The sequence below is a fragment of the Oxyura jamaicensis genome, chromosome 5 (genome assembly GCF_011077185.1).
Source record: "Oxyura jamaicensis isolate SHBP4307 breed ruddy duck chromosome 5, BPBGC_Ojam_1.0, whole genome shotgun sequence".
NCBI classification, from domain to species: Eukaryota; Metazoa; Chordata; class Aves; order Anseriformes; family Anatidae; genus Oxyura; species Oxyura jamaicensis.
In genome coordinates, this window is record NC_048897.1 from 23,467,452 (window position 1) to 23,494,119 (window position 26,668).

The 26,668-nt window shown below is 37.6% G+C and overlaps 2 protein-coding genes across 7 annotated transcripts in view; one reads left to right on the forward strand and one right to left on the reverse strand.

Moving 5' to 3' along the window:
• Positions 1 to 41: 41 nt before the first annotated feature.
• On the reverse strand, positions 42 to 7,961 carry GEMIN2 (gem nuclear organelle associated protein 2). Its single transcript, XM_035327142.1, has 10 exons — positions 7,742 to 7,961; positions 7,235 to 7,319; positions 5,947 to 6,036; positions 4,271 to 4,330; positions 3,987 to 4,097; positions 3,343 to 3,387; positions 2,538 to 2,606; positions 1,108 to 1,218; positions 838 to 896; positions 42 to 497 (listed from the first exon to the last, which is right to left on the reverse strand). Exons 1-10 carry the CDS (start codon positions 7,861 to 7,863, stop codon positions 458 to 460), a joined length of 792 nt encoding a protein of 263 aa, XP_035183033.1. The 5' UTR covers positions 7,864 to 7,961; the 3' UTR covers positions 42 to 457.
• Positions 7,962 to 8,811: 850 nt separating this feature from the next.
• The window catches only part of SEC23A (Sec23 homolog A, COPII coat complex component), a 29,619-nt gene continuing 11,762 nt past the window's right edge, over positions 8,812 to 26,668 (forward strand). The window contains exons 1-16 of one of the 6 annotated variants that reach the window (XM_035327137.1): positions 8,812 to 8,958; positions 9,170 to 9,336; positions 10,522 to 10,890; positions 11,476 to 11,528; positions 14,756 to 14,997; positions 16,220 to 16,277; positions 16,452 to 16,538; positions 17,159 to 17,395; positions 17,498 to 17,577; positions 18,367 to 18,511; positions 18,864 to 19,022; positions 19,833 to 19,948; positions 21,664 to 21,787; positions 22,908 to 22,988; positions 25,099 to 25,188; positions 26,287 to 26,393. In XM_035327137.1, the coding sequence (XP_035183028.1) occupies positions 14,777 to 14,997; positions 16,220 to 16,277; positions 16,452 to 16,538; positions 17,159 to 17,395; positions 17,498 to 17,577; positions 18,367 to 18,511; positions 18,864 to 19,022; positions 19,833 to 19,948; positions 21,664 to 21,787; positions 22,908 to 22,988; positions 25,099 to 25,188; positions 26,287 to 26,393 (1,505 nt within the window). In that variant the 5' untranslated portion in view covers positions 8,812 to 8,958; positions 9,170 to 9,336; positions 10,522 to 10,890; positions 11,476 to 11,528; positions 14,756 to 14,776. Of the gene's footprint in view, positions 8,959 to 9,169; positions 9,337 to 10,521; positions 10,891 to 10,980; positions 11,167 to 11,363; positions 11,529 to 14,755; positions 14,998 to 16,219; positions 16,278 to 16,451; positions 16,539 to 17,158; positions 17,396 to 17,497; positions 17,578 to 18,366; positions 18,512 to 18,863; positions 19,023 to 19,832; positions 19,949 to 21,663; positions 21,788 to 22,907; positions 22,989 to 25,098; positions 25,189 to 26,286; positions 26,394 to 26,668 lie in introns of those variants that run through there. The other 5 variants (XM_035327140.1, XM_035327138.1, XM_035327141.1 and 2 more) reach the window with 5 other exon arrangements.

Sequence of the window (26,668 nt, forward strand, 5' to 3'; positions counted from 1 at the left end):
ACAGTTTTTAAATACTATGAAGAATGAGAAAAGCCACAGTATTTAAGAACACTTAAAATATGCTTCAGTTTTATTTAAAAAGCCCTCAAGGGGTGTGGTAGATAAAGAACAATTATCTGTAATGTAACATCTTTTTAACTTAGAAGTCTTTATCTAAGGCAGTGTCCACAGGAACACTCAGATGGTAGAAAATTCTAATGGAGAATGTAGCTTACTGAGACAGTAGCTTGGGAGGTGATGACAAACACTTCACTGACCACTTTATGATGATGACACTGGAGACACTGATAATCTCATTCTAAAGATCAGGTTAAGTTATTCTTAGCTGTGCCAAATGTGTTGTTACATTGAAGGTGTTCTAAAGGGTTTGTATTGTACTTCAGGTCTGATCTGTGCAATGTCTGGTAACGCTCTTTAGACCATAGCAACACAAAATAGTTGGTATTCCCAAAACAGTCTAGGAGGGTTCATCAGCTAAATCGCGTTGATCAAAATACCTAGGAGAGAAGAAATGAAATATGGTGAGAACCTCTAATGCAACGTACTCCTTACTCTGCTTTGAGTTGTTGGACCGGTTGCTTTCTAGGTCTTATTTTAGTGTTTCTGTTGTATTTATAGCTTCATTGTTCAGGGAGCTCATCCAAGGCAACTGTTGGTTTTACTTTGTTTTACTCTTTGGTTCGGCTTAAGTCCTTTTAGCAAAGTGTGTTTGCAGACCTACAAAGACCTACACCCAGAGAATTTGGATTGACTTCCACTTTAAAGGAATCTAGGTTAGGCAAAGGGTAATCACACATTTATTCTGGACATACATTTTAGATCTGTAACTTGCATTACCTGCTAACTAAGCAGATTATCAAGTTCAGAGCAGATACTTGCTCTTCGTTCTTGTTCTCCTGAAAGAGAAACAAATACCAGAACAGTTCTTCTGATAACCATGTCCAATAGAAAAAGTTATCCGCCATGTAATGTGCTTGTAGTTATTCCTTCATTCTCAAGCAGGTTTCAGACGTAAGAAATTACTTACCAAGACTTCAAGAAGTGAAAAATCATTTTCTTAATAGTTTGGTAAGTTGAAACAATGCTCTGCACAATGTTAAATCTTACCTCTAGTACTCTGACTTCTGAGCATCGTCTTGCCAGCTGTCGAATAAGGGAGTGAGCTTCAGGTAGCAAAGGCTTTTCAAGGCATGCCAACAATGCATAAAACCACCTACCCTGTGTGAATTTAAATAAGACATTTTTAATTACAGGTATTTTCTTAAGATCTACACAAGGAAACTTGTTATACGTAGCAGGCCTGGAGCACAGGTCTCAAAAACCTGAATTGAAGATTCCTTTAAATGTTGTTGCCAGAAGTGAAGAGTTTGAAAGCCAAATTAGAGACTGCAGAGTACAGTAGTCCTGAATTTCCTTCTATTTTTCTGGAGTAAGATATAAATCAATACAGCTTCCACTACTAATCTGGAAAAAGCATTTAGTAACATCTAAAGATTATTACATAGCTAATAATTTTTAGCTTCACAAACTATAGAAAACTATTCCTGAAGAGTGAACATAAGAAGTCAGATCTTTACGGTATTAATGCTGTTTAGTCAGACTTAAGATTTATACCACTGTGAAAATGTGTTCTTTGCTTTTTACTTCACTGAATTTTACTGCATCCCTACAAACCTAAATTTAGCTACCAGTCTAACTCCTTAAACTAATTCTAGTGTCTAGTGGCTCTCATTATGAGAATAAACTAAGAATCAATGTGCATATCCTCTGCAGCATAGTGGTCACTAAAGACAGAACACGAAAAGCTTTTAAGTAACTCAAAAATAGTGAAACTGTGTTTAGTATTAGCAAAGTAAGTTTTTATTACTCATTTACTTTATGGTACTGAATGAGGTGCACCTACCACGGTCTTTTGTAGGTAAGATGACATTACACAGCTAGTTAATCTAGTTTTGGCCAGCTACGTGGTACTGTACCCCATCATTCTTTTTTTTTTTTTTTTTTCCATTTTTTTTTTTTTTTAATTTGACTGGATCCGTTTCCATGCTAACACAGATGAGCTTTCTGGTCAGTGCTGCACATGGGAAGATTAAATGCATCTCTTCCTGCAGCCTACCATGCAACTCCCAACTATAAAATGGAGGTGTTGGCAAATACAATGTGCAGCACACTGACAACTTAAATTGGTCAGACCTAAAGTTGCTAGACTCTGGCCCTCTTCTCAGCAGCAATAATACTCACAGCACTAATACTCCTCTGACCTTGAAGATTAGGTTAGTGTGACAAACAAATTAAAAGGAGGGGTTTTAGCAATATCTAAAACATCCGAATTTGTTGTGTTTTTAATTAGCCTTCCAAAAAGTTGTGTGAGTGTTCAATCTAGTATCTAATCAAGTGAGTTTTGAATGCAACTGAATACAGTACATCCATCTAGAGATCTCTTTAGAAACTAAAATAATTTCAAGGAAAGCAATGCACAATTTATCCCTTGTTTAAAGCAATCGCATGCAAGTAGTTAGAATAAATTAAAGAGTTACCAGTTCAGGAGTAAATTTTTTCTCTCCAAACCAGATTATCAGGTATTCTAAGACACTGGTTACTGTTGCCTTCAAAAGAGGAACAGAAAGAGACAATCTAATATCTGCAAAGTTTTGTTTTGCTGTCCTTCTACCCAACTGATTATATTATATAAAAACAATTGTGATTTTTGTCTTTAAATACAGACATTACACATTTCCACTTGACTGTAATTCTATTTGGTATTTAGTTCAGGTTAAAATTAGATATAAGGTTGAACCAACTGTTATAGCAGCATTTCCTGACAAAAGCTTTTTAAAAAAGTAAAGACCCCTATATAGAGCAATTTTCGGTGTTAACAAAAAGTTATGGATAAATAGCTACAAATTAGAAAAGAAAACATCACACTGACTGTTCTTCTATAAGGGTGACTAGCGAGCAACATAGTAAACATCTGTCAACTCTTACATACATTGCAAGACTAGAAGAAAATCAGCGTGAAGAACTGCACTTAAAACACTAAAGGAGAAATCTTAAAATACTGTAAGCCCCTAAAGGGGCATTCAGCAGCAGTTCAAACACTACAGTGCTCTAGAGAGCAATTACAGCGAGAAAATACACTTAGAACCATTCATGGTATATGTTCACTAGTAAAACTGTGGTTAAAGGTGAGATAAGTGTTTTCCTTGTAAGCGTACATTGAATAGCAGTTATAATAAACAATTATTTCCTCTAACACAGAAAAAATAGGTAAGACTTATGCAACAGATGGAGCACGGGAAGTAATAACTTAGGCCACTATGCTATTCTAAGAGGTAGGCTTACCTGATTCATTCTGCTTACAATACTTAGCAAAGGAGGAAAGCCCACCTGAAAAAAGTCAGGTTGGAAACTGTTTATAATAATGTTTCTGCATTTAAGTTCTAAATTAAAATAAAAATAACATTTTAATGTGACAATCATACATTTGTAAAGATTTTGAATTCTATTCTGAGCATTGGTGTCTATGAAAAAAATATTCAAGCAAGTTTAAGATAAGGTCCAATCAAATTTGATATCAAAGCACTGCTTTTGCTGTTATTTGTAAAGTTTTTTTTTTTTTTTTTTTTTTTTTTTTTTTTAAATAAAGATGCAGTGAAGGGCGTGTTTATAGAGTAGTGCATACGAGGACAGGAACCACTTTCACAAAACACTAAAGCAGAGTATGGAAAAAGCTTTCCATTCATGTCAGTTAGCAACAAAGTAGTGTGTTTTAGCTGGGAACAGATGAGGGAACTCTTCCTACTTTTTGACTGAAGGGAGAGACTTGTTCTCTGCTTCACTCTGCTTCCACTTAAAAGGGAAGAAAAATAGGTCTTAACTGGGCTCACAGGATGGTCTGCCTTTTATTTAGCACAAATTGGTAATAAACAGTAGCATTGTTTCTGGTAGTTATTTGTGAAAATAGCAGCTGAGAATTAGATACTCACCTTCATGTAATCAATTCCTAGATTTTCATTATCAGATCGCGAATCTACTTCTGAGTAGACTCTTTCACCCAGGCAAAACTTCTTCCATCCTTCCTCATCCTCTAATTTTGGCTGAAGTAAATAAAAATAAATTAAAACTGTGAAATATTGCTGTCTTGAAGACACCGAAGAACAAACATGGTAATACTCACAAGTTGTTGCATTAAATGGTACAGCAAGATTAACCAAACACAATTAAATGCAATGACTAGAAAAAACACAGAACTGTTATGAATTCTACTCACCATATTAACATTACTGTCCAAATGTTGTGACCGCCAGTGATTTCTGTGCTTGTTCAGACTCTGAGTAATTAAAAGAAAGCCAAATCACAGTTTAACTTTACAGTTATTATCTCCTAGCCTTAATTGCTCTTCATTGCTCTTAATCCTCATAAAGAAGTATTTTTATGATGTTCTATACATCATTAAAGGCAGTATAAAGGCTAAATATTCCTCAATCCTCTTAATATAAATGTAACTGTTACTTGTACAGGGTTTTTTGAAGTAATGTTAAAGCTGAAGGAATTTTCAAGACTACTGCATAAAGCTTTATATTGAAGTAGTAAGCTCTACTAGTCTTACAGATTTCTCTTAGGCTTGTTATTACCAAGAGAAAAAAACAACTGGATTAGTCAAAGAGCAAAGAAAGCCAATGTCCTGTTTCCAACAGTGCTCTGTATCTGATGCCTACAGAACTGCAAACATACTTTCCTCGTATATTTCCTCTGACAGGGATTCTATATAAAACAAATCAGAACATAGAAATTGGCCTGCTTGATGGTTTTCTGTATTGCAGTGTAAACTTTTGATACTGGAAATATTTTTACCTAACCCAATTTTTAGTCTAGCAGACCTCTAAAAATGCTGTAAGTAACAACACCTGATGCATTATGTGACAAGTGACTTTTGATGGCCTTTTCTCTTAAGTATTTTCTAGGATATTCTCATATTTCATCTTAATTTTGGTACAGGTGAGAGGACAATTAACTTGTATATAAAAGAAATATCTGTAGAGTGAATATGACTTCAGATATCCATTTCTTTAGCTCTGCTAAACTCTAAGATTGTGCTTAATACACAGTATGCAAAGTAATACCTTGTAGAAATAGGAGCTAGTTCAGTTAGTGTTTGCAATATAGATGCAGCAGCATACATCTCCAGCTTTACTGATTTACCTCCCTGAAAAAATGGTAAATGAGCTCATACAAAGCTCAATGCCACAGCAACTGCAGTGCAATTCAGTATCAACGCATTGTAAACATTCCTTCAGCAGTACTGGAGATGTACTTCATACACATCTTTATTATATTTTGCATTTCGCCCTGTTTGAACTGTGGATAACACATACTGTGGGTACAAATGCAATAGGAAGGATTAAGTCCGTGCTAATACTACAACCTTACAGTAACATTTACCAGATCAGTATTTCTCCCCATAATGGATCCCACAAACAGGATCCCAAATGGACTGGGTGTTCTACATACACAACTCTCACGGTGGGTTAGAATCCACTTGTTCTTTGGTTGATGTTGAGTTTTACAGAACAGTCCTGATAGTGCTTAGGTTTTAATGTAACTGCAAAACATCAGTGATTTTTGTCTTCCCTCAACTACTCTGTATCATTTAGTCTAAACATAGTCAGATATTTACACTATGTTTGAAGGATTTTTTTTTTTTTTTAAATGACACTCAGGAAGACGTTTCATCAGAAATTTAAAAGTCTCACAGTAGATACTCACTTCTTTTTTCCCCTCCAATTCCAGAAGTTAATAGTTGCCTAACAACATCTAGTATAGAAAAGTTATGTTTTGTGGTAGATAAAGATATAAGGTTGTTCCCCCAGAAGCACACGTGCTCTATCTAGACAGTGCAAGTTGAAAACAACCCCCCCACTCTCCCTCACACACACCATTTTGTACCTGACGAACGGCTGAGAAATTGGCTACTTGCTGCTGCTGCCACTTCAGTGTTGGAGAGTATCCTTCAGGAGCAGGCTGACATCCAGAAATCTAGGGAAACACTGGCAATAATTACAGTGTAAAGAAAGTTTTATAAAAAGAATACCTAAGAGCAAGAGAATTAGTCAAATTTACCAGCAGATAAAAATAGGATTTAAGTACTCACTTAAAAAAAGGTAATTTCATGACAACATGCAAGACTGATCTGACAGTTGGTCTAAACAAATTTTCTGTTTGACTCAATTCTTCCCATGCTAAAGAAGGAAAACCAAGCATTCAAAGTGTGCTGTCAAAAAAAAATAAATACTTAAGGTCATCTTTTTAGCACTTGTTCTGCCTTAATTTCCCTGTAAATAAAAAGAAGGGTGCTGTTTCCTTATCTTGGGTAGCTGCTACAAATCTTAGGAGTTCTACTTGCTCAGATTATAAATTGAGCAAGACAGAAGACTGAAAAAATATGTTTTAGGAGATTAACAGTTGAGTAGATACAACCTCTTTAAAGATTAGCATGAGAGAATTACTGTAAATAAAAGTCTTTTTACAAATTTTTAAGAATGCTATTATGAAAAGATGAGAAAAACGATGAGAACGGTTGCAAGTTACATGGCCATATGCCAGTGTTAGAAAGTTTTCTTGAGCAATTTAATAGTTAAATTTCAGATGACACAGTTTTCATTAAAGACAGACAAACTTGGTCACTTGAACTATTTGGAAGCAGATTGAAAGACAAGCAAAAAGGGCAACGTGACAACAAAAATCTACTTGTAATGGTAAATCCCAATACAATATTCCACCAAAAAGGGAAGATTTGGTGCTAGAATTTCATGTAACTTTAGTAAACCTTAAGTGCATTTACTACCTCATCCTAGGTATTTATTTGAATCTAACTATAGGCATGGCTATTGCTTTCTTCCAAAGCTTATGCAGATTGTAAACATTTGTAAAATGTAATGCAACATCTGATTTCTTCAGGCTGTAAGTCTGCTATGTATCAAGTGGTATAGATATTACCAGTTTAAATCAGTTACCAAGACTGCTGTCATCCAGGAATTCATTCAACAGGTATTTCTTCAAAACCAGAATTCAATTTCATTCAATTTCATTCTGTGGGTGTTTTTAAAACCCAGCAATGCTATTGTTTTACTTACCCCAACAAATCCCCCAGATTAATACACACATATAATATTAACAACTTCCCTCTACTTGTTCCTCCATGCAAAGCAAAAGGTGTAGAACGGCCCAGACTTACTGAGATGTTTACTGTCTGCTTCTTCCTCAATTTTTTGGGGTCTATTTGTGCCACGACCACATCTGGGCATCGAGCTGCTTCAATCCTACAAAATAAAATCAGAGTGCTGCATTTCTTCCGTCACTGTAACAGGTGGTTAGATATTGAATGTCCCTGTAATATGGCACTGCACAAATCTTTAAGTTTGTGAGGAAAACCAAAGTACTGGCTGTACATGCAAGAATTACAGAAGGTTCGGCTTGGAACGACAGAGCAAGCGTTCTGAGTTTACACACAAAGCACTCTCAGTTTACACACCACGGCACCAGCGTCCTTGAAGCGTGCTTACTCCTCAGCCGCCCTGAAGCGGGACCGCGCATCCCACGGGGAGATTTTGGGATGCCAGCGGTCAGGCAGCGGCCCTCGTCTGCCTGCGGCGAGCCGAGCATCGCCGGCTGCAGCCCCCTCGCCTACCGCAGCCGCCCAGCCATGCCGCCACCCTCGGCCCTCCGAGGCGCCGCCACTCACTGCACTCGCCGCAGGTACTCCTGCGGGGTCCTGGGCGGCACGCTGGGGTCGAAGTCCTCGGGCAGGTCGCAGTCGCCCACGGGCAGCAGCCGCGGCATCAGCTCCTCCACTGCCGACTCCATGGTCACGGCCTCCCGCGCTCAGCTGCGCTCGGCTCCCCCTCAGCGGCCGCTCTCGCGAGAGAGCCGCGGCCCTGCGCCCTCAGGGAGGCGGAGCGGCGGCCGGGGCCTCGGCCTGCCCGGGGCCGGCGGCTTGGGGTCGAGGCCGGGCGTTAGGAGCCGCCGCGAGCCGCCAGCCCCCGCGGGGCTGCTCGCTGAGGGGGGGCCTCGGCCTGCGCGGCCCCGACAGCACAGGGAGGGAGTTCAGCCCTAGAGCACTGTAGGAAATAGCAGTGCCGGCTTACCGCCCGTCAAACCGGGCCCTTCCTGTGCTGCCGTGGTGTCAACCTGTAATAACTCCTTTCAGGCGCTATGCTTTCATTCTCAAATACCTTAGTTTTTGCAAGTGGTTCCGTCAAACTCACCTGCCAATACTTAGTCCACCCGGGGACAGGCGGTAGTCATAAGAATTAACCCTTCCTTGAAATGCTCTGAGATGTATGGTTGAAATTAGTTGTCTAACAGGTAATTGCTCTAAATGTAGGCTGAGTTCTGGAAGACGCAGGCGAGATTTAATTTTGTTGCTGTAAGGGTTTATCGAAATAGTATTGCCTGGCAGTGTCCATATCCCAAGTCAAAGTCAAGGTACCATTAGCACAACAGTGGGTTACTCTGTGCAAACCAGATAAAAAGCAGAAGAAAAAATGCTGCAATTGTTTAAATAATTTGGACTGCATATTATTAAATTCTGCTACACAAAATTTCAATTTGTATATATTTTTTTCTTAATAATTCTACCCACCACCCATTTAGTAGATCAGAGTAGCTCCTAAGTTTTAAAAAACAGTAGCTTTTTTTTTTTTTTTTTTTTTTTCCTTTGTATTACAGCAGTTCTGAACAAACATCAACCCTAACTCCTCCTCTGCGCTGACTTTTGTTTGTTTTAAGGTGTTTCCAAAACCACATACGTGTAACAAAGAGTTTTAATGCTGAAGTCCGGATCTAACATCCTGGTGGAGTATGTGACCACTGTAGCCGTTGCTTGAAATAAAACCTGCTAACCTAAAACCACAGTGATTTCTCTGGGAACATTGACCAGTAGTCAAGAAAAAATCTTTGGTGAGTCAAGCTGTAAAAAGTTATCATCTAAAACTTTGGTAATATTCAGAACTTAGTTCTTTTTATTTGTTGTGAAGTCAAGAACTATGAACAGAACAAGATGCCAGGGATACAAATGTACTTTAAATATATTCCCTGTATTGAGATTTTTTTTTTTTTTTCTGGAACTTTTGATACTGTTTAAGCCAAATAACAATTTAAATTATTACAGGTAGTCTTCCAAGGACAACAAAATTGTTACAAGTTCTACCACAATGTTGATGCAATGGCTAGTCAATATGATTCAGTGGAAGAAGAGGAAAAAGAAGCTAGAATGGAATACTGTTTCTTCTTCTCAGCTGCCTAGGTGTTATGGAAGAATGCTTTCCGAAAGAAAAGGTAAGTTGCCGTCAGTGGATATGTACTGCTGACTAAAAAAAATCTGACTCATAAACTAAAAATTCTTCATTAAGAAAAATAAAATACTATTACTGTACAAACTAATAATGTCAGATAATATATTTTCTCAGAATGTGTACGTACAGTATTAGGACCCAATTTTCTGCTCTGTTTTATTACCTCTCTTTACTTTTCTGTGGTTTGCGCTGTCATGGCACCTGCAAGACTTAAAGGTAATTTAGGACATTGGATTGAGCCACTACGTAATGAAATTTAATTGTGCTAATGAATGATTAAAAATACTGTATACCTTTTATATGTACTGTAAACTTTCCAGTTCTTCCCTTTAAAGCATTTTCAAATGTTTCAGCTGTCTCTTTCTCTTGTTGTCCATAGATCTCCTACAGTTCTGACTTTGGGACTTGTGTCTTTTCATTGCATTTTTCTGAAAATGTTCAATATAGTACTCGATTAGTCTCGAAATTATAACACTGAATTACTTTCAGTGCATCTGCTTGAAAGCCATCCTGTTGTTAATTTTTTTTTGCCAAATTGAGGAGGTTACATGTCCTTGGCAATCTTCAGTTTAATACTCCCACAGCTGGTAGTGAGATTTGAGGACATGGAAGTTTCAAATCCCTTCCTTTAAATTTTGCTTTTGTTTATCTGCTCATGTTTCTAGGCTAAAGAGGACAGGCAAACAATATTAGAGATGGGAATGGCATAGAAATTCTATCATAAAAATATTTGACATATAATAAATTAGAACAAAGATGTTTTGGTCGTTATTTGTTTGATGATCATAGCATTTTCAGAGTTGCAGTGAGGGAGGATGTGGTAGACAGCAGAATGCTTTGCAGCCCTCCCCGTTATCTGGATCATTGGCACTAGGATTTCTCAGGAAAAACACAAGCTGCTGTGTTAGCCTTTTGTGGCAGGCTTGTTTAAAAAGCCCTGAGACCTAGATATCACTGTAACTTGGGTCTTGTGGGAAAAAAAAAAAAAAAAGAAAAGAAAAGAAAAGAAAGAAAGACAAAACCAAGACTGTATAGTTAAGGCTACATGAAGCTTTCTGTGCAGATATTAAATAAACATATATTCTATTTCTACATATTTCAAAATGTGAAAAACACCAGAAATATAATTTCAATATATATATATATATATATATATATATTTCCTCAGGGAATCTGATAAAAAACCCTTCCAGATTAAGAAGTTGACACAAACACGTGGAAAATGGGTGACACGCAGAATAAACTCAGGGACTCTCGGCAGCTCGGCTGGCTTGGTCCTGAGGATTTACGGCAGACCCTAGCAAAAACAAGACAAGCACGGCGAGGTAACGGCGCGGTAGGTCTGCACACCGGTGGCGGTGCGGACAGGGAGCAGCCTCAGCCAGCCGGTGCCACGCGTGAAAGGGAGAGAAGGCGAAACTCCCTCTGGCGGATGGATGCATGGATACATCGTTGCCCACACGCACTTCAGAGGAAGATCTTTAAAAGAAAGCTGCAAACGGAATGTGACTTGGAAAACAAGCAGCCCCTGAGGACGGTAAGGCGAAGCAAAGCCGTGCGGGCTGACCACCAGCCGCCCCCGCCTGCTGGCCCGCTGCGGGCAGAGCCAGCCCGGCTCGGCCGGGCACAGACGGGGCCGGGGAGCGGCGGAGCTTAGCCCGCCCCTGGCCCGGCCCGTCGCGGCCCGTCCCGCCGCTCTCTGCCCCTTGACGTGGCGGGGACCCTCCCGTCAGCCATGTTGGCTGCGTCGGCAGCGCTGCCGCGGCTGCGTGCGGGAGGCGGGGAGCGAGGCGGGAGGCGGCCGGGACGCGGGGTGAGCGGGCGCGGTGGGGCGCCGGGGCTGGAGCCGGAGGCAGGCGGTGGGAGCGGGGGGTACCTCTGTGGGGCTTTGGGGCATCCCTGGCCGGCTGCTGGGCCGGGAGCCCCCCGCCGTCCTCTGAGGAAAGGCCCCGGCACCCGCTGAGGTGGAAGGCGGGGGAAAACGCTGCGTTGGACTTGCGGTGGGGTGCCAGTGCGGGGACTAACTGTGGTGCCCTCAGAGACGGCTGAAGATATACAGACGTCGTGCTTAGGCTGGCCCTGGTGCATTCGGATCTGTTTATTATAATTTTATTATTTTTAGATGTGTTGTTATGTACCCAGATTGCTTTTAAAAAGTCTGGCAGAACTGGGAAGGTAGGTTTGGCTGATGATCCTGTGTGAGTAAATATGTGACAACTAGATTCTTACGTTGTCACTTTGACTACTTGTGGTTGCTTTAGATGCATATTCAATCATTCTCCTCATGCAGACCTCTGGGAACTGGAATAGGTTTGTGTCGGAAGTGCTAATATCTGTAGGGAGAAACGTTTTGGTTTTGTATGTGCTTTTAAGGATTAGTGGATATTATTTTGGTGATCTGTATTGGGACACATTTATGAGTGGCGTGTAAAGGTGCTGAGCTTGAAGCAGGAGCATTTAGAATAACCTGTTTTGAAGAAACTGCATTGTTATTGTTTGCACTTCTAGAACAGCTATTTAAAAGAATGTAATTTCAAAAGAAGGTATTTCAAAACTCTTCACCCAGCTGTGGGGTAGCTTTATCCTTGCCAAGTGGTGTGTCAAGCATGTTTGATATGCATAGTGGTAAGAAAGCCCTAACTGTACTCTTGCATCCATTCAGAGTAATTGCATCAATACTATTACTTACCAGAGAACGAAACCTTTATACTCAGCTTGTGACTTTTTATGCAATTCAGGTGTGGCTTCTTTGAGCGTGATACAGAGTGAACTTGCTATGGTGCAGGAGTGGGAGGTAAACAGCCTCAGCAGTGGGAAGAAACCAGCCAGGAAGGATTGATGGTCTCCACTGGGTGTCTTATCCTGCAGCCCAGCTTGAGCAGTGACACCCCAACACAGAGCTGTTGCTGTTCAGCTGTTCTGAAAATCTGTTCTATGTGGTGGGCAGTATGTGTTTCGTGATTCTCAGGCGGTTGAAGCCTTTGTTAGGTAGATCAGGAGGGTTTGCTGTTCTGGTCTCATGTTACACATCTTTGCAGCTATCCCAGAAAGTGTAAGATGAAATATGTAAGAAAAAAGAAAGAAGGTGTAAGATGAAAGTGTAAGATGAAATATGTAAGTGTTAATGGCTTTTGGAAAGGAAGAAGATGGAAGAAAAGGTGGAGGAAAATTTGATTACTAGCAGGTTCTGCCTTTTGAATAGGTAATGCCTATTACAAAGTAACGGTATTTAACTCTTTAAATCCAACAACTCTTTTCTGTATATACGTGTACTTCATTAGTCACTGCACAGTGGTGTTTGTACATTGCCCTCTGTGGCGCAGTGACTGATTATTAAAAAAAGAAACATTCATGTAAAGCCATTTCAAATGTAGCTGGATTAACATGTGGAGAAAAGACTTCAAAGTCCAGTACAGGAATTGGGAATTCATGTTGGAGCTGGAGCTTGTGGACTTTGTAGCAGATTGTTATGAAATGACTGAAGTGGTCTCTAAGTTGCAATTTTCTCTGTCATTTTAGGAGATAATTTTAAAAGGAGAGATGACTCAGTTATTCGGTTTGTGCTTATAACTAAGGCTATAACTATAACTACTCATATGTATTATTGTACCACTATCTCATTTTTCAGGGATAATGTTCCTTTACCTGTTGCATAGAACAGTGATGGATTTTGATCCCATACATTTTGATGTATTAGGAAACCTATTAAATTCTGCATCTGTTTCAGATACCAGGCTGTCTTTCTGTCCTTTAGTGGAGTTAGTTTCTTTCTCCGACCACTCTGTTCTAATTCTGGCTTCTGGGAGTTACTCTCCTTGTTTTAGTTCAGTTTTGTTCCTTGCCTGATGGCCTTGCAGCTCTGTAAGTAACAGTGGTGGTAGAAATGCTCCTGTGCATAAATGCTCAGGCTTCCCTTGTTGCAGTACTGTGACACAGGGATCTTCTGCTAGTGTCAGTGAGGTGACGTGCTCATGGAAGTGTTGACAGACTATATTATAGTAATATTTCTGTTACAGCATGGAGACTAGTGGAAAACTACAAGAGAGGGATACTTTGTAGTTAAGTTTGTCTTTTTGTCCCTGTTTTATAGCAGCAATTTTGAGACTGCTTTTTTGTAGCTTTTGTCACAGCTGATTATTTCCCAGTTATTTTAACTGTGGAATGTAGGGTTTCTCTTTGTTTCATGGATGGCAATAATCTGTTTGGTTAGAAGTCACTGCTAGATTGACGCTCTTAAGTAAAACTTCAATCTAAAAATTGATATTTTTTTTTAACTATCATGGAAACTAAAGGTCCAATACCATTGTATTTTTTTTTGTAAAGAGAGCTAGGTCTTTAGAAGCAGAGAGTTTTCCAGGAGTCTCCCTCAGCTCATGTATTTGCTGGGCTACGCAGGTCAGTGTGGTTGCGATTCCTGATTTACATCCCTATTCAGGAGGATGCCTGCCTGTCTAAAGCTGTTCGTTAACTTAGTGCAGTCTAAACTGAGACCTAGGATTATTTTCCCAGACTGTCTTAGGTGGTTCACTAGACTTTTACAGTACATTCTTAATTATTTGGTAGTGGATGTTTAGATACAGTTGCTGGAAAAGAAACTGTAGAACTTAGGTATCATAACATGTACTGGAAACAAGCGGCAGAAATTCAGAGATGGTGTGAGCATAGCGGAGTTTTTTCTGGGGGGGTTACTTCAGGCTGGCCTCCCCATATGCTTACAGGTTTCTGTTGAACTTTTCAGATGTATCTCTGTTCCCCAGTGCTCCAGCTTCTGAGTTACTGTTGCTGAAAGTCTTGAAAGCCTTAGGCTGCTGCCCAAAATGTTAAGCTTTTGAGTTCAAAAAATTGCTGAAGGCACATATGGATAAATAATGTAGTGGAATATGGTACATGTACTTCTTATAGAGTTATTTCCTAGCCTTGCTACAGGAATGTACCCTGGTGGAGTATCATGTTTTTATTCCTTTATATTTATAAATATGTGGCTTATTGAAAATGGCTAAGTATGGTTATAAAATTCTTACAAAATTTGCTACAGCAGGAAACAATGTAGTAACGCTTAGTAGAAATACTTTTTGGCTATTTGATTCCTAAAATAAATTAGAGGACTAGTTTGCAAGAATGAAAGATTCTTCAAGAATGAGCAGAATGAATAATTAAATGGATTAATGAAAAGTGTAAAGCAGTGTGTTTTTTTTCTGTCTTTTTTTATAGTGTGTTAAAGTGCTGTGTATTCTCTGCTCTGGCCTACCCTAGAATTATGCCTTTAGTTATAACATTTGTTGCCTGTTTGTTGCTTAAATCAAGAACTGACCAGAAGATGGTTCTCATCAAGTACATTCACTATTCAGTATTTGGAGTGCTTGCGTTTCCACATTCTGCTAATGGTTATCTTTTTATTTTAGTGCTAAACAGAGAAGTTGACCATGACAACCTTCCTGGAATTTATCCAGCAAAATGAGGACAGAGATGGAGTTAGATTCAGCTGGAATGTTTGGCCGTCAAGTCGCCTTGAAGCCACAAGAATGGTAGTCCCAGTGGCTGCCCTCTTCACGCCACTGAAAGAACGGCCTGACTTGCCTCCAATTCAGTATGAGCCAGTTCTGTGCAGTAGGACCACGTGTCGAGCTGTTTTGAATCCCTTATGGTAAACCTAATATATTTATACTACATCAATATCTTTCCTTATAAACCAATGCTTAGAATAGTGCCAGCTAAACTGTGCAAAGATGGAGTGTGCTCAAGTTCAAATATTCCTCATGTCTCTATACAGTTCAGACTTCTAGGTGTGAAAATCTATATGCATAAACTTATAAGGTGTAACATGTAATTTAAACATAGCTTTCTTTTAACTAATCATTTCAGTGTACTTCAGTACATTATTTTTCTGGAACTATCTTGTGAGTTAGCATATTATTGCGTTTCACCTCTAGGAAATTACTCGGGTAAAAAGCTGTGTTATTTATTTGTAATTATTGGGCCCTGGCATAGTTTAATTTGTAAGTAAAATAAATGACATTTCTTACTAACCTTAATTTTTAGACCAAAGCAGATTAGGTGATCTAACTTACCAAAACAGAAGCTAAAAGAAGATGTGATAGATAAATAAATACACCAGAAGCAGGCCTGAAAGAGGGTAAAATCAGAGGGTATCTGGCTAGATATAATCTGCAGCCCCTAGAATTAGTGTAGCTCATTTTATTGTAATACAGGTGTGCATGTTTACAGCATGCTTGGATTTATGGAAAGATTTAATGATAGGTTTAAAAACCTTTGCTGTTGTAGACAGAAGATGCTTCCTGTCTCCTAGCAAGAAGTGTACCTTGAAAACATATAAAATTTTCTTTCCCATAAGATATCTGTAAGGCATGAAGATGAAAGTTGCATTTTTTAAAGCTATTTGAATGCTAACAGAAATGTAGGTGAAAGGGGCTCACCCTTTGAAAAAAAAATTGCAGAAGAGAAATAGCTGTCAAGTTGCAACCTTTTTTTTATTAATGCATGATATGTATATAGGAGAGTCACAGACTCTAACAGCTAATAGACATAAACTCAGAAAAGAGAAAAACGCAAAAGCAGAGAGGCTTAGAATGATTTCCCAAAAACCATGAAGAAAAGGTCTAATAAATGTGCTGACTCTGTATTCTTAAGTTTCTTACTCCCTTTTCTTAAAGACTGTTATTCCTCTGTAAAGACGACAATTTGCCTGATATGTGAGTTAGACTGAATTTTATTTTGAATTTATATTGGGGATATATAGGAAGAAGCTTTTCCAAAGCTAGTATGTTTTTGAAAAATTAAAAGAAATGGTCACCAGAGGAAAACAAATTTTTCGTACAATATAAACTTTTCTTACTGTATTTTTACAGCCAAGTGGACTATCGAGCAAAACTCTGGGCTTGCAACTTCTGTTATCAGAGAAATCAGGTAAGAAAATGAAGCATTAATTACATAGAGAATCTTTTTTGTAAGGTAAAAGTGAAAAAATACAATTTTTCAAATCATTCCGTGTTAGAGGAAAGTAGCGAAAGTAGCCTGGATATGTTTTTGTTGAAGTTACAGCCTTCTGTTTATACTTAATTTTTTTGTTTTTATTTGCAGTTTCCTCCTACCTATGCAGGCATATCTGAAATGAATCAGCCGGCTGAACTTTTGCCTCAGTTCTCTAGCATCGAATATGTAGTACAGGTAAAGTCATTAAATAAAATCTTTAATATTATCTATAAGCTAACGATGTACAAAAGGAATTAATTTTGATTTTATTTCTTAACTGCATTTTAATGACTGAGTCTATATGTGCTTGTTAGTAGATTGAAAGTTTATGTCATCAATTGGAAATGGAAAACAAGTTTTTGTCAGAACACAAAGATAGCTAATAAGACTGCTGTTTTTTTAAAAAATGAAAAAACAAAAACTGAAACAGAATGAGGTTTCTTTTAAAGACAATATTTCTCTTAGGTCCGGTTCTTTAAGTTTCTTCTTAGACTAGGAGTTTAATTTGTGTTTGTGCTAGGGGTTTCCTTACTGCTGCTGCTAGCTCAAACAATTTCAATACAAAGGATTTTTTTTTTTTTATAGTAAGCATTTAGTTTTTATGCAGAGTTTATTATGATTTGGATTTTATTCCCCTTCAGCCTTGGATACTGATTGCTACTTGAGAGGGAGGAGGGAGATAAGTTAGATGGAACACTGATGTTATTGGTCTGAGTAAAATAACAGAACTTACATAACATCAACATGTTCATTTTTGATCCTGTAAATATTGCAAGATTTTTTTTTTCATGTGATTATATTCTTATTTCTTAAAGCGTGGTCCTCAGATGCCTTTGATATTTCTTTATGTTGTGGACACATGCATGGAAGATGAAGACTTGCAAGCTCTGAAAGAATCCATGCAAATGTCGCTTAGTCTTCTGCCACCAACTGCCTTAGTGGGTCTCATTACCTTTGGGCGAATGGTGCAGGTTCATGAGCTTGGCTGTGAAGGAATTTCCAAAAGTTATGTCTTCAGAGGCACAAAGGACCTTTCTGCAAAGCAGCTTCAGGTAACACACACAGGCAAACAAAAAGAAGTTATTGAGATGATGATGAACTTCAAATAGTCTGCAAACAAATTTTGTACTGAAATCTTATGTATTTGACTGCAGGAAATGCTAGGACTGACAAAAGTAGCTGTTTCACAAGTCGGCCGGGGTCCTCAAGTGCAACAGCCACCACCTTCTAACAGGTAATGTGCTTAAAACATTTAAAAACTCATCTTAGCTACACTGATTTGCTGGAAAATTTATGTTATGTGGTAGTGGAAAATATCAATCAAGAGTTGAACTTTCTGGTCGGTCACAAATTCACTTGGAAACTGGTGGCTGTAGCCTGTTTCTGTCCTGGCAGTTTGTACTGGGAAGAAAAGACATAAGGTGTCTAGTCAAATTATCTAGATGACATTTTGGAAATGTTCTGAGAATGTGTTTGCTATTTACAGATCTATAGCATGCCTGTGTCCCTCTTGGTTGGTATGCTGGAAGGCATTAATGGCTGCTGTAATGCCTCTCTCTCATGTTCAATATTGTCTTTCATTTTTCTGTCTTATGCTTCTTTCCCCTTCTCTTTTGTCTCTCATTTGGAAATCGTCACTGATGTTTGATTCTTGTGAGAGTCTTTATGTGCTAATGTTTATTCCGATGCTTGATATTTTTTTTCTTTCACTGAAGTAGCAGAATTTGTTTCTTTTTGAGATTCTTAAGTGATTATCTGCTGTGTTCTTTTGGCTAGGCATGGTTCTTTCTGGATAGTGGCTACATTTTTAAGTCAGCAAATTTTTGTTTTACAAACTCTTTGTTGAACTTCTTAAGTTGAAGATTTCCCAAACTGCATTGCCTTGGTGAAGCAAAGGCATTGCTCTGAATCCAGACTAGAATGTCTGATATTGCTAACGTGTCATCTTTGTTGCAGGTGAGCAACTGGTATAGTTTTTATATTAAAATTACAATCTAAATCAATTCCATCTGTTTCTTTCCAGATTTTTGCAACCAGTGCAGAAGATTGATATGAATCTTACTGATCTTTTGGGTGAACTGCAGCGGGATCCTTGGCCCGTTCCGCAAGGGAAAAGGCCCTTACGTTCCTCTGGAGTGGCTCTTTCTATAGCTGTAGGACTCCTTGAGGTAAAAGCTTTAACTACAATTGAGCTAATATGTAAATAGGTATCTTGTTGTAGAAAAGCTGTCCCAATCAATATGTAAAAGCTTTAGTAATTATTGCATATTAGATTTGTGCAATGATTCTGATGAATATTGACCCATACATACATTGCATAATTGCAGGTGTTTAAATACACATTTTAATGAGGCAAGTTTGAGACTTTGAATTAGCAAGGAATGTAAGGTTTTGGAGGAAAAAAAATACAATTATTGTTAGAATCATATTACTGTGGTAAATACAATACCTGCATAGTTATTTCTTCTGTTCAATTTGTAGCAAAAACTGGTGGTTTCATTTGTCCGTTGTTTCCTGCAGTGCACTTTTCCTAACACCGGCGCACGTATAATGATGTTCATTGGAGGCCCAGCTACACAAGGACCTGGGATGGTTGTAGGGGATGAACTGAAGTTACCTATAAGATCCTGGCATGACATTGAAAAAGATAATGCTAAATATGTTAAAAAGGGCACTAAGGTAAGAGAAGATAATGGGTGATGTTTTATGCACCTGCCTTTAAGTAAACATTTACATTGCCTGGCACTGTAAAATACTGTTAGTAGTGGTAGCAAAGGTATAAAGGGGTGGGAATTGTGTGTTTTTGTTTAACTGTCTCTGAATGTCTTCAGAAACGCCTCCAAAAATGTCAGTATTTTGACTTAGAACTTTGTCCAGCTCTTATTAAAGTTCTTTGGAGTGTTTCTCTGATTTATCTTGGAGCAGATTCATGTTACTAAATGCGATATCTCGAGTGAGGCTGTCTACTTCTAAGACAACTGCTCAAGAGCATCTCTGTAGTTGCAGGGACTGTTAGTCAGTAGTGTTTAGGCCCAGTTCATTTCATCCTAAGTGTACATTTGGGCAGGTGAACTTCATCCAAAACCTTGACTTACTATAATGAAAGCCAAATTATTAGCTCAGTCATGGGCACCTGTCATTGTAGATGCTTGAGATTAGAAAGGTAAAGTCAATTCTGTGACTTGGATCTAGTCATTAGTGCACAGCTGAAAAAGAAAAAATCAAGGTCATTTTCTAGTTTAAATGGCAATCATTGGTCTTCTAGTGTGTGCCACATTCTCAGCTGGTCAGAAAATAAAACACAGGTGTTGAAAATTCAAGACTAGAATTCAGGAAAAAAAAAACTTTAATCTTTTATCTTTTACTAGAATATAATGTGAGTAAAGCCAGAATGATGTTTTAGAAAAAATTGTGGAGTCTAGGATTTAATGTGAAGATGAGCGTTTACATCATAAACTGCTATGAATTCTATTTTCATCTTGGATTTAGCATTTTGAAGCCCTGGCTAATCGGGCTGCAACAAATGGTCACGTTGTTGACATATATGCATGTGCATTGGATCAGACTGGTCTTCTGGAGATGAAGTGTTGTCCCAACTACACAGGGTATGTGCCTGTTCATTTTTAAGTAGCATATGAAGATGTGTTTTTACTTTTTTGAACTATTTAACAGGAAAACTTAGCAAAAACATCATGTTTTTTTTTTTTTTTTTTTCCAAACTCTGATTTACTGTGATGGTTGTATTTGTGCTGAAATTTGTCACCATAACTGTGTTTATCAGCAGGCTTTGTACTGTTTTTCTTTTGTATGATCTGCTTCAGGCTTAAATAACATGACTATCTTAAACACTTCATCCTACGTACTGGTGTGTGTGTGTATGTAAGCCTTAGGCTTCAGTAAAGATAAGGACCTGTTATTCCTTTTCCTGCTGTTCAGAATGGTACAAAACTCTGTGTTGTTCCTTCTGTCTTGTTTATGCCCTTCTTCTAGATACTGTTGTACATAACTTCAACTGATGTCTCAGGTGTTTATCAGGTTGCATAACTGATAGGTCTTGTTGCTCCTGAATTTTGCTCCATCTATCCAGTTCTGTGTTTTACACGTGCTCTTATATTCCTCCAGCGTGTCTTGCCATCTGTTAATTTTAATCTGATCAAAGCAAATTCCAGTCTTTCTCCTGAACCAGTCCTGTTTCCTGTCATTGTGGATGACACGCTCTCCCTTTCTGTTATGCAGATCTACAGCCTGGGATAGCTTTTGACCCTTGATTGTATTCTAACCACCTCATTCATTTTGTAAATCCTGCCAATCCTTTTCCAGACTTTTTTTTTTTTTTTTTTTCAGGCCAGCTTGGCCATGCAGGCCAGTGCTGATTAGTTTCTTTTCAGAGCTGTATGTATAGCCTTCACATGGGAATTTGACTCTTCAGGAGCTGTATGTTGACTTTACCTGCACATTTGACTTATTATGCATTTTCTGCATTAAATTCAAGCTATATTTTTCTGTATATTACAGTGTGATTTTGCTTTTATTTTCTGCTCTTGTGACTCACCATACCCTATTCCTGCTCTTACAGCAAAACTAGGGTTTGTGTGTAGTTTGCCTATTTCTCCTATAGCTGTTCCTATTTTCTATTTGGTTACATTCTGCCTACAGGGAGGGGTTTCAGATTCTGCCCATGTCTGTTGTCTTCTGTCTTTGAGTAAGATGAAGAAAAACTTGTGAAAAATTCTATAACTTCATTCAGACGTAATGTTTGACCTATTAACAGATTTAAGAATATTATTCATTAATATTTTTGAATAATAGTAGTATCTCCTGTTATTATTTCCTAAATGCAGTATATGATGTTTCAGGATAAGTGGCAATCACTGCAATATCCACAGAAGACTGCTAAGCATAAAAACAAATCACGCTTTTTAAGCAAAGATTTAAGCCTAAATGGGTTCATGTACAAAATAAAATGGTGTGGAAATATGTTTGGAATATTGAATGTTAGAATTAGGTAGCTGACTTTGCATGAGAACGTTATGAGACACTTGTAGTGCTCAAGTCCAATGTAGTATTTTCCCAATGAAAGATTTTATTATATATTATAATCACAATAACCTTAACTTGCTCATTGCATGAGAAGCTCACTTAAATTCATCCCTAACATTTAGCACAGTGTTAAGTTCATGATAGTCAAGAAGACAAAAACATACCTAGTTTTAGGCTTTAATAGAAATAAGCTACATAAATCCCATGTACAAAATAATTGCATGATAAATCATCTATTTAAACTTGAGTTCTTGTTTTTTTGTTTTATGTTTTTGTCTAGAGGCTACATGGTAATGGGAGACTCTTTCAATACGTCTTTATTCAAACAGACCTTTCAGAGAGTATTCACAAAAGATATGCAAGGACAATTTAAAATGGGATTTGGTGGCACATTAGAAATAAAGGTAAGAATAAAAAATGTAATGTGTTAGTGAAACACTGGCATAGAATGGCTGTGAACTTCAGAATCTGTCCTTCAAGGAATTTTCAGGAACACAATAAAGAGATGCTCCAGGGTTGCATGGACACAGCTGTTACTACCTTGTTACCCTTTTGCAGTTCAATGATTCTGTAAATATGAGTTAGATATAATGTTGATTCCTTTTTACCCTGCGTTCAGTGACAGCTGAAAGGGAGACAACTAAAATTAGTCTGTGTTAGAAACTCACAATGCTGTGTGTTTAGATTTTGGTATCAGTAGTGAGCGCGTCTTGGATTAGGTCCAGGTTCTCTATATAGTGCAGGAAAACTTTCATTTTCCTTATCAGAACCCATTCGGGCACTTCAGCTTTGTTCATTTTTATCTTCACTCTTGTGAGAAGCTTAGAGCTGAATGTACTCTAGGTTCAGATGTAGGCTTCCATGATCTTTCGTGTATTGCAACAGTGCCTTGTAGAAGAGTATGGGGCTATTTTCTTGTTCAGCAAAAGTCTGTTTAATTTTTAACTACCTGGACAAATAATCAAACCCTCTTTTTCATACAAGTGTTATTGTGAAATTTGTTGGAAGATCCTGGAAAATGCGGTAACAGAGCCTCAGTTATAGAGGAATGTTCAAACAGGAAAATTACATTGGAAGAATGCAAATAAGTGGATTTTGTTTTAAGATAAATATGTTTAGAAGATCCGCGTCTTCTGTGTGTGAATCCACTGTGGGATATATACAGGCTTATCTTACAAGTCTTAAGTTTTAATATCTTTTGAATATTGTGATGACTTTGCTAGAAAATGAACATTATGCATTTTAGGTTCTCAGGTTAATAAATAACAGTAGTTCTTCTCTATGTTTTAATATACATTCATGCTGGTATTTCAGATGTACTAATCGTTAAAGCAAACATACGTAATTCAGTGTTCAGTGTGAGCAAGTGAAAAATTTCTCTAAGTGTGTCAAACATTACGTGTATAATCTTTTCTAAAGGTATAAAAAGTCTGATATGCATTGAGTTTTTTATTAATTAAAGGCAAAGTAAGTCTGAGTTCTTAGTGTGGTGTATTAATGTATGTTTTTCTTTTAAAAACGAAGACTTCAAGAGAAGTAAAGATTTCTGGAGCTATTGGGCCCTGTGTCTCTCTCAATTCTAAAGGACCTTGTGTCTCAGAAAATGTAAGTGAATTTTGCTGAAATTGAAGGTAACGTTCCATTATGGACAAGTAGGATATAGGATTTTTAGATCTGAAGAGAGAGAGGCTGAGCTTCTTCCATAAATGGAATAAAGTGTGTTCATGTTTTACAATTTTAAATTAAATACACTCAAGGGCTGCTCTTTGGGTAAGCTCATGTTCACTGCTCGATTAGATCTGAGTTGTATTAGGCCTTGCAGGTCCCTTGTTACTTGGTTATGTTTGGCAGTTGAGTGGTTACTTTAAAATTGGTATGGATAAGCTGTCTGCTGTTACAGTAGAAACCAAGTAAAAAGTGTGATTTATTGTTAAAATGAGGGCTTATCCTTTTATCCATACAGAGAGTCATAACATATTTTCTTTAGAAAGACTGAGACAACTAGAGGAAACAAGTATGGGAACATCTCCTTTATCTTATTCCCCACTCCTGTTTGTATAGCTGTCACCAAATATTCATTTAATTAATTGCTTGGAGTGTTCAGCTATTACAGGCTCCTGAAGTAACTCCCCTAAATTTGCAACAGACTTAAATAACCACTTATTTTCTTATTTGATAATATTATTACAGTCTAGTTCTATATTTGATTACCAATCAAAAACAATTCCTAAAAGTAAACAAATGTCTTAAAATTCAAAAGTCTCATTTTTGTTCCTAATAATCTCTGTGTAACAGAGCACTTGACAGTGTGCAAGTGCTTACAAGTGGCCTACTCTCAAGCATTTTTCATAGCTATTTTTTTCTGGTACTTATGGTTACATCTTTTTGAATTAAAAAATCTCAATATAATTAACTGTTTTTTCTCTTGGTGGTCTGGCACAGATTTTCTTACATCATCACATGAATGACTGCGTATATTGCAACAAAAGTTATAACGCCTCCCCAAAGCAATTAAGTGTACATCTCAATATTTAAACTACATATTTAAATCATAGAGGGTAATACAAATTCACAATTGAATTTTCTATGTGTTGCTTTGCAGTTACATCATAATTAATTTTTATTTCAAAAACCTTTTGTTGAAATTACCTGAATTAATTTTTTGAGGTAAAATGCACAAACAAAATGTAGGTATATTCAGCTCGTTTAAGATAGTAACTGGACAACTAATTTAGCCCTTCTACTTTGAGTACAAACACAGTGGTAACTGTTGCCAGTATAATTCTCCTTGAATGTGTGTATATGTATATATTTTTTTTTCCTGTTCACATACAAATGACTGACTTGGCTTTTTAAAATTGGTTTCTCTGGATATTTGTATTGTTTTGATGACAAAAAGGAATTTCAAATAGGTCACTATATGTATACAGATATCCTGTTAGTTAGTAGAGACTATGTAACTATGTACTTACATACTGTGTAAACTACCTACTAGAAGTTCATGATGGTGTGTGTTGGAAGTGGTGTTTTACTTGAGCACTTTTTTGTTAATGTTGTAATTTAAAGTGATTCACTAAACGGAAAGCTGCCAATTTAAAATAAATATATATATATACATAAAATAAAAATCCTGTCTCAGCCAAGTACTAAGAAAAAAAAATGACTGTGAATGAGACATTCAGTCTCTCTGATCTCTCCAGTAACAGAAATTGAAGCAGGGATGTAAGAATTCCTGAAATACATACTGCTTTCAGAAAAACAAATTAACCTTCTTTCTTCTCAAATCTTTGTATGATCATATGATGATACATATCACTCTTTTTAATTCTTTCAAAAAGTATAAAATATTTAAGGGTTGTTGATTTTACTGAGGGTTGTCACATACCCCTCAAGGAGAGCCTTGATGTAAAAGTATTTCTCCTTGTTTTAGGATTTTTATCAGATACGCTCTTAAAGTTTCTTTCAGCACAGATATCTATGCCTTGCTTAATCCTGAATTCCCAGCACAAGTGCTCCATGGTTTTCTTGTTTCTGACAATTCTCTCCAACTCCACTGTTGTGAGAGTGTTACCTTTGTCTGAGAAGATGGCAGAGTGAGCAGGGAGAAAACTTGTGACAGCACAGTTGTAAAACATCACCTGTAATAGCCAGATGCTGTGTTGCAAACACAACAATAATTCTGTTTTATAAAGTATTATATAAAATCTATTTACAGGAGATTGGAACAGGAGGTACTTGTCAGTGGAAGATTTGTGGACTTAATCCTACTACAACACTTGCACTTTACTTTGAGGTGGTCAACCAGGTATTACATATTTGTCTACTTCTCTAGTAAGCACAATAATTTGATTTTTATGTGACTTCTGAAGCCTATATGTAGTTTTTTTTTTTTGTCATTCCATCAACCACAGCAGCAGGGATACGAATGATGTTGCTGTTCTGTGTTGCTGATAATCCAAGTCCAAATCTTTTCAGAGTATTATTTAATGAAATGTAAGTCAGTTGGAATATATGAAAATACTGTAATCCATTTATTTTAAAGTGCTTTTCAATATTTCTCTAATGTTTCAATTACAAGGTAATTATGGAATAATGTTACATTTTAATTAAGCTTTTATTGCTCAGTTTGTAAGTAAAGTAAGTAAAGATTGGCTTCACTGAAACACATCAGGGACATACAGTCTGGTTTGCTCTCTCCCACGGGGCTTACTGGGAAACAGGATAGAAAACGGGACAAGGAAATGTACTGTTCCCTTCTAGTATTGTCCCTTCTTCTGAATGTTTGCAGCTAGGGAAGTAGTGTGTTGGTTGTGATTTCTATATATTTAGTACTTCATTGGAAGGGTGTAGGTTTTAAAACTTCAGCTTACCTTAGCCAGTAAGGTAACCTTTGCTTTTCGTATATTTATTTTAGTCTTATTTATTACTAACTCTCAAACTGGCCTGGTCATGGTGTGTCATGTTTGATTTCAACTGTCCTTATTTGAAATTGCTTACCTTGTTGACAGTATATAGACCTGCATTTCTAGTGATAGAATAGTACCACTTTTGTTGTCCTGTGATTCTAGTGAATCACTTGGTGTGCAAACAGAATCTAATGAAATCAGCAGTTGTTACACAGTTGAAAGTATTGTGTCTGTAGGTATGTGGAAGGAGAGAGCATCTGTTCCTTGAAGGGTATCCGGTGGAGGCAGCAACTGCTCCTGATATGCCTTGACAGTCTCCAAGTTTATTAGCCATGTTTGCTAGAGATACTTGGTATGATAAAAGCATCAGTCAACTTAGAATTTCAGCTGCCTTTTGTTAAGAACTTTATCATTTTCTAATAATTTATCAGTTTTCAAATTACGCTGCAAGATCTTTAGAGTCTCCTCCATGTATTTTTTTTTCCTCCCACACTTAGCACAATGCTCCAATTCCTCAAGGAGGACGCGGTGCAATCCAGTTTGTGACTCAGTACCAGCATTCCAGTGGGCAGAGACGTATCAGAGTGACCACAGTTGCCAGAAAGTATGTGTTTTTTTTTTTTTTTTTTTTTTTTTTTTCCTGTGATGAATCCAATCTGAAAAAGAGAATACGTGTTTTTCTTTAAGTCTTTAGGTTTTATAACCAGTCCACCATTTTGGGTTATGTAGTGCTACAGGTGGTGAAGGCATGATCATACCTTTGGGACGATTGCCTGTGTTGTTCTGTGGGCTGTTTCTTTTCCAAGAGCTTGCAGTGGCTGTGTAATCATGCTATGGGAGAGCTCTGAAGTAACCCCAATAATTTTGGGTAACATGAAG